Source organism: Xenopus laevis, chromosome 1L (assembly GCF_017654675.1).
Source record: "Xenopus laevis strain J_2021 chromosome 1L, Xenopus_laevis_v10.1, whole genome shotgun sequence".
Taxonomy (NCBI): Eukaryota; Metazoa; Chordata; class Amphibia; order Anura; family Pipidae; genus Xenopus; species Xenopus laevis.
Window position 1 is genome coordinate 102,550,488 of NC_054371.1, and position 12,625 is coordinate 102,563,112.

Genomic DNA, 12,625 nt, shown 5'->3' on the forward strand with positions numbered 1-12,625 from the left:
TTGATTGAGTTTTTAGCAAAAAAAAAAAAAAACTTGCATCGATCAAATAGATTTTTCGCCCAGAACCCTCCGAAAAAAACTCGAACATCATCGGAAAGATCAAAGATGCCTTTAAAAATACGCCTTTAAAATGCCATAGAAATGAATGGAGAAAGGCGGTATTACACTCTGCGAACTGTGGAGATCTCTAACTTCACTCTTTGATAAATCTACCCACATGAAGGCATCTATTTCCAGGGTCGGGGTATAATAAATCTTGAAAAAGGGTTTTTTTTTTAATAAAGAAAAATCGATTTTTGACTCCAAAATAACCTTGAAAACTTTTTTGTGAAAAACACAAATAGAACCTTAATAAATCTTCCCCTTAGCGTTGCAATTTTTTTGTACTGTTCACCAATATGACTATGAAGATTTTCATTCATCCAGGTCATGGTATATCTAGTTTAGGTAAATCTAAAAACAACTGGACTTGCTGAAGACGTTTCACTACTCATCCGAGCAGCTTCTTCAGTTCAACTGACTGGTGTGGGAAGTTCTCGGAATATAAACTCTTCCACTAATCCAATCACTTCACATGTCCATTCATGCAACTCTCCAAGTAACACCTCTTTCTAGGAGTTGCATGACACATTAATGCTATCACAGTAACTACACAGAATCTACACCTCTGTGAATTTCTTCAGATGTCACCTCTTTGAAGAGTTACAATGTGCCATTGTGATTGGATTAGTGGAAGAGTTTATATGCGGAGAACTTCCCACACCAGTCAGTTGAACTGAAGAAGCTGCTCGGATGAGTAGTGAAACGTCTTCATTGATTACTCAGCAAGTCCAGTTGTTTTTAGATTTACCTATACTAGATACTGTTCACCAATGTTTCCCCTTTCTTTTGGGCACACTTTTTTTCCCCCATAATGTTTTTATTTCCTTATGCTTTACAAATTAAATGATATAACAAATGAAATAAAGTAAAATAAACAAAACAAATGTCAAGTACTAATCAAGTTTTGAAGAACAGAATTGGTGATTAACATCTCTAGATCTTGCCGAAGTGACCATCTAGACAGTTCAGGTGTACCTCTAACTTTTAAAAATAGAAACAACTTTATTGATTTACTTCATGTAGGTAGTGAAGCTAGTTACTAGTGTTTTTATAGTTACAATAAAGAACTTGTTAACAGTCTGTTGAGGTAATGACTCCTGGCAGGCCCGGACTGGCAATCTGTGGGTTCTGGCAAATGCCAGAGGGGCTGCTATAAGGTCCCATAGAAAGTCAGTATTTAGTGGGCTGGTGGGGGCTGTTTGGGCCTCTATGTGGGCTGATTGGGCCTCTGTGTACCTGAAATGCCAGGGCCTATTTAAATTCTCAGTCCGGACCTGACTCCTGGAGGGGTCCACTGTAGTTCATGTTGTAGATTTTCTGCACTTATAAGTAGTTGTTCCGCCTCCTGGACAGGTTCGGTACCTCTTAGTAGTTTGTACCAAGTGGCATGTTGGAAAGTTTGTATAGTTAACAGTCTAGTAGTTGGTGGTAGAGTATTTATGTAGGTTAGCCAGGTGTCAAAAAATGTTTTTGTGTTTTTTTCTTTATTTGTCAGGGTTTCTACCCAGTCTAGATGAAAAATATATTGTAATTTCCCAAGCCACCCATGGCAGCGCTTCACCATCAAGAGTATTCCCCGCCCCTCACTGGACAGGAAAGGGTTAATTCAACCCCCTATAACATCCACCCTCCACCGCTCCCTCCTTGTCTTTTTCCTGTCCAGGTCACTGCAGGATGGCTTACCGAGTTTCCAGGAGTAGTAATCTCCCTCTATTCCCTGATGCCTCCCGAATGCTCCCCGGAGTGGATAACTGAGGAGACTGGGTCGATTATTCCACCTGTTTGGCACATAGCTAAGCTTGCCGTTGGTTGGTGGTAGTATGCGGCTCCTAGTTTTACCGCTAGCTTCCGAATGGGCTGCAGCATGGGGATAATGGCGCAGATGCGTTTCAATACCCGGAAGTGCGTCGCAGGTAGTTCCCCTCCAAGAGCCAGAAGACGGACACATACGTTGCGTTCCAGCAACAGGATGTTCTTTCAGCTCCCCCTATTTACATGCGACGATGTGAAGGTCGCACTGACGTAATAACGCGCATCTCAGGTTTGAACGAGGAGCGGTGGATTTTGCTGGTGAGCGGATATAAGAGGAAATTTTCGTTCTTCAAGTGCGGTGCTTATAATTATTAATATTTTGGAATAATAGGTTACAGACAAAGATGGATCAGTCCGGCTCTGGGAAGGGAGTGCAGCCTAGGTATGCTGAAGAGTTTTTATTCTAATATGGGAGAGAGAATTGAAGGCTTATGGTGTTTATTTTCCATCATAGCCTCTCTGCCTCTACAGAAACGCAGAAAGGGGAAGGTCAGCAATCAAGAAAACAGTCAGTGACTGAACAATCTTCTGCTGAGTCTCAAGTTCCCCCTTCACCTCAACTAGATGCTTTGGTGTCATTGTTAAAGCATGCTGTTTTGAAGGGGATGCAGGAAGCATCATTCTCAGTCATGAGGCCTAAGAGGTCTAGAGAAATGATTTATGAACCATTATCAGAAATCTCGGAAGAGGAATTCTATGATCCGGTGGATGGTCAGTCTGATCTGTCTGAAGGAGAGATTCTTTCTGAGGAGGAGTCTACATTTGATTCTTCAGCTGTGGATGACTTGGTTAAAGCAGTAAGGAAAACACTAAGCTTGACTGAAGAGTTGCCTAAGAGTTCTTCGGCTGATAAATAGTTTCAGTCAGTAAGGAAACGTTTGTCTACTTTTCCAGTTCATGGCTCTATTAAGGAGTTGATTAATTCAGAATGGAAGAAAACAGAGAAGAGAGTTGTTATACAAGGGAAATTCGCAAAGAAATATCCGATGGATGAGGCGAATGCAAAGCTGTGGGATAACCCACCTAAGGTGGATGCAGCCATAGTGCGGTTGGCTCGGAAGGCTACTTTACCGGTTGATGACGCAGTAGCATTTAAAATCCCCATGGAAAAACGCATGGAGTTTGACCTTAAAAAATCTTTTGTCTCGGCTGGGGCATCCTGTGTCTATGGCAGCCTGCTTATGTGCCTTTTCATTCGTTGTTTGGAGTACCACATGACCGGTGTGGAAAGGCTGCCTATTAGCCGCATTAGGATCTCTGCTCCCCTTTCCCAGGATTTTCCTTTCGCTGCTTCTGGTTTGCATACGGCGCACTTTCTGGTCTGATTGCACCGAGGACGCTTGGGTTATGGTGAGTGGAACCACGGCATTTCGTATATATCCGCACTGGATGAACCGGCTTCCCTCAATGAACCCCTCTCTGAATATGTGGACCGTTTGCTATTATCTATTGTAACTTCATTACCTAGTTATCTAAGAGATAGTATAGACTGTATCAATAAAATCCAGGGGATAACTTGGCACAATACCTATATTTGGGCTACCTTAGATGTAACCGCACTATATTCCTCTATTGATCATGATAAGGGGTTGTCGGCCATCTCTTTCTGGCTTAAACAATCCCGCCTATATGGCGATTTGCAGAATGAGTTTTTGATTCAAGTGTTGGAATATTTGTTAAACACCAACTATTTCATGTTCAATTCCATTTCCTACCTACAGAAGCGGGGTGCGGCTATGGGGGCGCGGTTTGCACCCTCATATGCCAATCTCTTTATGGGCCTATGGGAGCGCATGCATGTATATGATGTCAAAAATCCCTTTCGTACACACATCGTCAAATACTTTAGGTATATTGACGATCTGATCTTGGTGTAGGATGGAGATCCCAGTACTGTGCAGGCCTTTGTCAGCTATTGTAACGATACAGGCTGGGGTATCAATTTTACCATGGAGATGGATTTAATGTCGATCCCTCGTGTCGAATCCCAAAGTATGGGGGCGGACTTCCAGGGCCACAGATTGGTCGCTTAAATTTTTCAATAAAATCACTTTTATTTAAACATTGTTTTAAAAAAGAATTACATCAGTTTATGGTCTGTCTTTAAAACAATGTTTAAATAAAAGTGATTTTATTGAAAAATTGAAGCGACCAATCTGTGGCCCTGGAAGTGCGCCCCCATACTTTGGGATTCTACACGGCGGATTGTCTCCTTAGCGACGGACTCGGGGCGGCAGCACCCGGGTCACATTACTGAAAGGGTAAGCCTATCTGTACAATTTTACATGTAAAAAATATACTTTGGACACAAGGTTTTTCTCCCCTTTTGGGGCACCAATAAGAGCAGGGTTCGGGGCACATTGCACCCGAACCACTACGTTTGAACGGTGAGCTAATTAAAAGCATGAGAGATGTGCGATAAACTAAATGGATAGAGCTTATAGAAAACTTGTAAATCCCTCGTATTGGATGTATGGTGTAATATTGTTTGCAATTAATGTCGATCCCATACTTGGATATAATCTTCACTGTTAAAGGGAATCATGTACACACGGAGCTATACCGTAAACCCATTACCAGGAACACCCTAGAGATTATAACAGAAGGTTATCGTTTAGAGTTTTCCAGAATCCCAAGACACAATGTATTTCGGATATCTTCACTTCCAAGAATTCAAATATATGAAATATTTCAGGAATATGTAGATCAGCTGTTAGAGATTGGAGCTGTAGAACCCGTACCTCTAGTGCGGCAGCGACAGGGGTTCTACGCCAAGCTTTTCCTAGTCAAAAAAGGCTCGGGAATGTACAGACCAGTACTGGATCTTCGACCCTTGAAACGCTTCATTCATTGCAGGAAGTTCAAAATGGAGTCCCTTGCCTCTATAATTGCAGCAATTCCTCCTCAGGCATGGCTAATAAACCTGGATCTCAAGGATGCATACTTCCATGTTCTAGTGTACAGCCCACACAGGAAGTATCTTTGATTTGTATTTCAGGGGACAGTGTCTCTGCCAGAAAGGAAGATATCTCAGATTATAGATCGAGTAAATTCCTTCCAGAAGTTATCCAGTGTTCCCGTCAGAGATTGCATGTCGCTCCTGGGACTGTTCTCTTCCACCATACAGAACCATACAGGTGCGTTGGGCGAGGTGGAATATGAGGCCTCTCCAAATCTTCTTCCTAAGGTCAGGGGCAGCCAACGCTTTGAATATCAAGAAACACCTTCATATTCCGGAGCAGGTAATTTTGAATCTAGATTGGTGGCTAGTTCCAGAAACTTTGCCGTTAACAGAGCCGGATTATGTTACAATAACAACGGATGCTTCACAAACAGGTTGAGGAGCAATTTTGGACGAGTTGTCTGCCCAAGGACAATGGGACTTATCTCTTCTTCCTTCCAATGTGTTGGAGCTGAAAGCCATAAAGATGGCAGAAAAAATAGACCACAGATGAGTGAAGATCCGGACAATGCCACGGCGGTGGCTTACATACGCAGGCAAGGCGGCACCAGAAGTGTGCAGCTGATTGAGGAGTTGTCGGCAATCTTGGCATAGGCAGAAATAAACCTAGAGGGTTTAGTAGCCTTTCATGTGCCAGGCAAATTAAATGTGCAAGCAGATTTTCTAAGCAGAAATGCACTAGACCCAGGAGAGTGGTGCCTGAATGCCACTGTGTTCCATACCATAACTCAAAGATACGACAGTCCAGAGATAGATCTCATGGCCTCGGATCACAATCACAAGTGTCCAGCGGGGTGGATGCTCTGAACCAGAGTTGGAGTCAGATATTCGGCTATGTCTTTCCACCCTTTCCCTTAATTTGGAGAGTGCTGAAAAAGATAGACAGAGATGGGGCACGAGTGTTTGCTATAATTACATTTTGGCCTAGACATCCCTGGTTTCCTCTCTTGAGACAAATGGCGGTAGAGTCTCCAATGAAACTACCTGCAGTCAAAGATCTTCTGATGCAAGGCCCAGTGCTTTTTCAAGATGTCTTCCACCTGTCACTGATGGCATGAAAATTGAGAGGCAGAGGCTTTCAGATGTAGGTCTTGAGAAGGAGTTGGTGGACTTCTTATTGAAATCCAGGAAGAAGTCAACATTGAGTCAATACTACTGTGTATGGTCATGTTTTGCCAAGTTTGCAGGAGATCAAGGGTTTGACCCTAGGAGTCCTTGTGCGACGGCGGTAGAGCAGTTTCAATTTGCTGGATACCAAAGGAAACTTATTGTTAGTACCCTGAGAGGACAGGTGTCCGCTCTGTCAGCATTGACGGGCAGGAAGAACCTCTGGTGATACGCTTATTTAATGCCCTGAAAAGAGTGTGCCCAGCGAGACAATTGAGGGTACCTCCCTGGGATTTGCCTTTGGTTCTGAATACGTTGGCAGTAGCTCCTTTCAACCTTTGTAGAGTGCCTCAGACTGGCATGCTACTTTGAAAGTAGTTTGCCCAGGGGTCAACAGAATGTACACAATACTTTACCATGCATGTATGTATGGAAGTATTAGGATCAGATGGCCCTTTAGTCCTTATTTGTTTGACTGTTTGTGAATCATTTCTAAAGCCATTTCTTCTACCCCATTATAGCATAGTAGTAGACCCCCCAGTGTTTTGGAATCAATATAGTGTCTGTGTTCAACAGATTATTGCAAGGTGTAAGAATTTTTGGGCCTTGAAGCTAACTGTTTGCTTACATGTGCATACAGTACAGTGCAAATGTCTTCATTTACAAAAATATTTGTCTTAGGTAGGCATTATATGTTTCTGTATTTCTTATAAGAGCTGTAAGTAACATAAAATCATTCCTGTCAGTGCTCAATCAAAGCACACTTCTGTCTGGTGTTAGGCTGCACTTGTGCTGGATACATTTTTTTTAATTGGGAGTGGGCTGACATACACACACATGCAATTTTAAGATATGAAGGACACAAAGTACCAAAAACATTATGAATTGAGTTTTTTTCACTTCACACCTTGCATCCTGCCTTACACATAATAAATTATACCTCATGTATTAAAGTTCCAAACTGAACTTTTGCAGTACAGAAGATGAGAAATACATTAAGTTTACTTACTATTTGAAATCAGAAAATGTCCAGCACCGCTGTCAGCTCAAAACTGTCAGAAATGTAGATCACTGTTCATCTATGAGTTGCGAGCAAAAAGCTATTCCTCCAAGCTGTAAGCAAAGCCGCACAAAGGACTTAGCTGAACACAAAAGCACAAGAACTGGGGTGCAGCAGGTACTCTAGACTGATGAATAAAAATGTGAGATAATTGGCTCTAACAGACAGATTGTCCCTTGAAGGGCTAGAGAATGGTACATGAATGAATGTCTGTAGATGGCAGTGAAGCATAATGGAGATTTCCTTTCAGGTTTGGGGATGCATTCCTGCAAATGGATTGGGGATTTTATCAAAACTGATGCACACTCACTGCTTAGAAGTACAGCTTGTTTGTTATCTATCATGCAATACCATCAGGGAGGAGTCTGCTCTGTCCCAAATTCTTTCTGCAGCCTAGCAATGACAAACTTGTCTTTACTGCATTAAAAACCCCTTGACATGCTCTTCTTGAGACTACCTGTCTATTGATCAACTTCCATGTATAAATGTACAATAGTAAATTTCAAACCAAAGAAAGCAGTTGATGTATCTTAGTTTTTGGAATAGGAGCTTCTATTAACTTTTCTATTATTATTATTATTATTATTAACATGTATTTCTAGGGCAACCTTAATGTGGCTAGTTAACGGTTGCACACTACAGTATTACCAACAAAATAAGTATTTGGTCTCAGCTTTTTCTAATTTAGATTGAAGTATTTTCCTTTCAACAATCACAGTACTGTATTCAACATTTTAAGATGTCTCCTCCTGTGCTTACTGTAAATGACAAATGTTAAAGCTGGCTATACATTGTCAGAGTTTGTCCAATTTTGACCATACTGTCTGGATGTCTGGGCATGTATGGCCATTGGGGAGGTTTCTGATGGGGAAGTGAAGAATAGGAAAGGTTGTGCTAACCATTATAAACATTATTCAGGGTTACAAAATTACAGTAATTAAGACAAAGACAAGAGATCCTCTGCACTTACCCATAACAATATATTCAACCATATGAAGCAATGTGTTCCTGAACAGATGTTGGCCCAGAAATCGGGCTTTAACTGAAATAGTTTGAAAAGCAATATTTCAATAGTATGCAAGCAGTGACTCATACCCATGCAATTTTTACCATTTTTAATTAAACGTATATCTAAAATAATTGTATACTATTAACACATTTATTCTGATTTCAAATTAATGAAGGCTTTTTAAATGTCCTTTTTTTAGAAAGAACTATCTGGTCATAAGAACATTGTTGGGTATTTAGACTGTGTCATTAACTCGGCTGGGAATAATGTATGGGAGGTCCTTATTCTAATGGAGTATTGCAAAGGTGAGTAATATGTTATTCTTCAAGTGTAAATTAAATGCTGGTTCTTCCACACATATGAACACAAAGACAGCAGGGGAATGTGACTGGCTTAAGTGAAACATTTTAAATTGTCTGTTAATATAAGGCCTTTTGTTAAATAGTGAAAAGAGACATTTGCTAGTGTAGCCTTGTCATTGAATAATGTGCTGTAAAAAAATTACATGATTCTGTCATTAATGCTAAGATGAAATAGAATGAATTTTGCCATTGTCTGCCCCATCAAAGAGCAAGCCGATAGCCATGATACATCGATATTCGTTTCTATCCTCCAGCCTGCATACATATACCAAAACGTTTTGCATGACTTTATCAGTATGTGTAAGTATGTGTTCCCTTTAAGATACATGTTGGGCATCAACACCCACTGGTGTGCAAGTGAAACTGTAATAGTGTAACCAGAGCTGCAATGACTTGTAAGGTAGCTAAACTTATCACTAGGGACACTACCTTGAATGCAAAAATCAGTCTCAAAAATGCAGATGTGCACTGTATTGCTGTACCAACAGGAAGCTTAGAAACAAAATGATGGTTTAGCTCAATCAAGTGCATATGGCACAGCTACCAGTGGCTTTCTGGTCACTGTAATACACTTACTGAAGTACTGAGAAGCAGATTATTCTCACTTCCCTTTAAATTGTAAGCATGTACTGCTAACCCTTCTGTAACCCATACTTCCATATTTATTTATTGACTAAATTATTTTAAGTATTTTTGTTCATTTAAAGTGATTGTGCTACATCATTTCATGGAGAACGTCTTGCTTTTGTTTTGTATGCCAGCTGGTCAGGTAGTGAATCAGATGAATCAGAGACTTCAGTCTGGGTTTACAGAACACGAGAACCTGAGGATTTTCTGTGACACCTGTGAGGCAGTAGCGCGACTTCACCAGTGCAAAACCCCAATTGTGCACCGTGATCTCAAGGTAACAATATAACTTTATATTAGTGGGAAAACTATTCATTTACAAAATGTAATGAAGAGTTGTAAATGCAAGGAATTGCAAATTTATTGGGACCTTTACTGTTAAAAATGCATGATACACAAGAAAGCCTATACTCTCTGTATAAGGACTTTTAAATAGAGAAAGCTTATTTTTTACTGCCAAACTCTGTTTCTGTTTAACCAAGTTATTACGCCATATAAGGTGCAAATTTTTTACACTTCTTAACAACCAATCAGCAAGTAGCATTTCTAGGGTACCTGGTAAAAACAAACTTTGTATTGGTTCTATGGGTTACAGCTCCTGGGCAAACTTTGTGCCTTTTATTATATATTGGGGGAAGTGTTCTAAATCATGCCATTGAATGTACGTATAGGGCAAAATGTAGTAATTTGGGGGTCTGAAAATTGAGTCTGAGTAGAATTGTTGCGGAGTGTTAATGGACCTAATTTTTGACTTGGTAACTTTCAACTAGTTAACTCTACCATTTAAGTAATAACTGATCAGTTATTTGCCAGGGGGTTGATACAGGGCACTATTTTCTTATGTGTCTGGTGCCTAGGCCATAGCTTCAAGTCTATAAATTTTTCTTTTTTGATTAATTTAATATTATTAAGATGAACAATTAGGTCTATTTAAATGGTGACTTCTTATATGTATATTGTTAAAACTATTATTTATTACGAATAATGGGCATGTTTGACTCTAGTTCAGCTATCTTGTTTATTTTTTTGTTAAAGGAGAAGGAAATTCCCTGGGCGCAAAAACCCTCCCTCCTCCACCCTGGCCTACCTGCCCCCCCAGGCAAATGCCCCTAACTTGTTACTCACTGCGCATGCGCCGAATGTCACAAAGTGAAATCTGAAAACTTTGTGACATTCGGCGCATGCGTAGTAGATCCGTATCTGGTAAATGCTCCTACTGCGCATGCGCCAAAAACGCCAGTCAAAGCAGGAAGAAGAGCACTTGGGAGAAGATGGCACCTGTGAGCTCCGTGGACAGGACCTGCGCAGAGAGGTGAGTAACAAGTTAGGGGCATTTGCCCGGGGAGACAGGTAGGCCAGGGTGGAGGAGGGAGGGGGGCAACACAGGGGAGGGATTTTTGCGCCCATGGGGTTTCCTTCTCCTTTAAGGTTTTTCAAAAATATAAATTGAATCTTCAGTACCTATCCTATGTAGGTGTGGTGGTAATTAAAGAAGTGTGAACACCTCCACCACATCATAACAACTTTTAGATTTCACCTAATGTGCTTTTCTTTTGCATATATTCATGTAATATATATGTTTAAAAACAAACATTTAAGACCTCAATATGTGTAAAACAATATTTTATTAGTTATGCACTTATATACAATTTCCAATAACATAATTGTACCTTTACAAAAGTGAAATCCATTGTTTATATGTGCTGGACTTTCAATAAAAACAATTCTAAAAAAATATATATTATTTATTGCTTGATTTTAAGGTTGAGAATATTTTATTAAATGATAATGGAAATTACGTCTTGTGTGACTTCGGAAGCTCTACAAACAGAATTCTTCACCCACAAAAAGATGGTGTGAACATTGTGGAAGAAGAAATTAAAAAGTATGTATTCTACATATTTGATTTGTTAAGTAGTTACTGCGCTGTATATGTACTCACATTCTGCATATTTATTATTTAGCCTGTATGCATCTTATTCAATTTGCTTCAGATCTATTTCCAAAAGCAATGAAAATACCTGCCAATAGCTGTTGCTATGCAATGTTCACCTGAACACACCAGTGATGTTATAATTTCCAAATTATTAAATTATATGGGGTTTCTCATAAGTAATATTGTTTGTCCAGCATTCTACGTTTGTTCTCAATAAGATCAAACCTTAAAATACAGATTTTCCTCATAGATTTTTAGTGGCCTGTGAATAATTTACATGGACCAGTGCAACATCTCTTTATATCAGACAACATAATCTTTAAGATATCATGCCATAGAGGAATATTTGTTAATGATATCTGCTTTGGAAATGTTTCTCTCAGAGGTTTGATGGTGCAGTGGTTGCATGTAATAACCTATTCTGACCTTATCACATCTGTGTCACGAATACAGATTTCATGTCATTCAGTCCTTTAGTGCTGCATAAGATATAAAAACAAATTAAGTACTTTAAGTAGAATGCAGTCTTTGTAATGTACATACAAATTATTTGTACCGTATGTACCTCATACATTGGCTTCCACATTATATCTGCAACATAGATACAGGTAAACAGAAAAACTGGGAGCCTAATCAAAACTTCAATAAGGAGGACAATATGCTGTTTATTCTTAAAACATAGTCCTTCCCCATGTTATTTTTTAAAAATCTGAAAGACCTCATTTCAAGGGATGTGACTTAAACTTAAGTCTATAACATGGACAGGTCAATTAACATTGATGTGGAAGCAATTAATCACAGCAGGAGATGCGTTAAAACACTAGCTTACCATCTGAGAGTGTGTGAATAAAAAACAGGTTCTCCTTCATGGTCTGGGAAAGCACATACAACACTTAAGAATGTTTTCAATGATACAGACCACATTTGTTGTGGCTTTAATTTCAGATGTCTCCATATAAAAATCTAAACTTGAACACTGTATATAGGATATATCCACTTTTAATTGGGCCAGTATGAAAAAAGTTCTTATTAAAAGCAAATACCAGTTCAATTTTTCTTTTTATTCCTAGGGAACATTTAGTGCATAGTCAATATTCCTTTTGATGCAAAATGTTCTACCTGTTTTAATGTTGGATCCTTTTCTGAACTATTTCATTTACAGTATATTTTTTCCCTATTCCCAGGTACACAACTCTTTCTTATAGAGCTCCTGAAATGATTAACCTCTATGGAGGAAAGCCAATTACCACAAAGGCTGATATTTGGGTAAGAATTGCATTATTGCTCATTTCCAACATCTAAATGAAGAGGCCTGCAGACTAAATATTAGCAACAACAAAGGGCATATTTTGAAGGAAAAAAAATCTGTGGCATAATAAAGGGATGAAGAGGTAGTTGAACGTAAGGAAGAACATAAAAGCTCTGGGTAAGCATTGTTAATAAAGTGCCTGGTTACTCCCATTTCATTCATCGCAATTAGATTTAATTAGATTTCTTTCGCTTATACCTTCAGTTACACTAGAATGACAAATGTTCCTTCTTGACCCATTAACTGGTAATATAATACAGTGTATATATAGCAAGTCCCAATCATCTGCAACATTCCATTTTTTAATTGTGCTTTTGAGAAGTATACTTGATATATGCA

General features: G+C 39.4%; 1 protein-coding gene across 1 annotated transcript in view; it reads left to right on the top strand.

Moving 5' to 3' along the window:
• Positions 1 to 12,625, top strand: part of LOC108712220 (BMP-2-inducible protein kinase-like) — an 80,476-nt gene that overhangs the window by 43,550 nt on the left and 24,301 nt on the right. Inside the window, 4 exon segments of the mRNA XM_018254202.2 lie at positions 8,252 to 8,357; positions 9,176 to 9,318; positions 10,805 to 10,926; positions 12,162 to 12,243. Of these exon segments, the coding sequence (XP_018109691.1) occupies positions 8,252 to 8,357; positions 9,176 to 9,318; positions 10,805 to 10,926; positions 12,162 to 12,243 (453 nt within the window).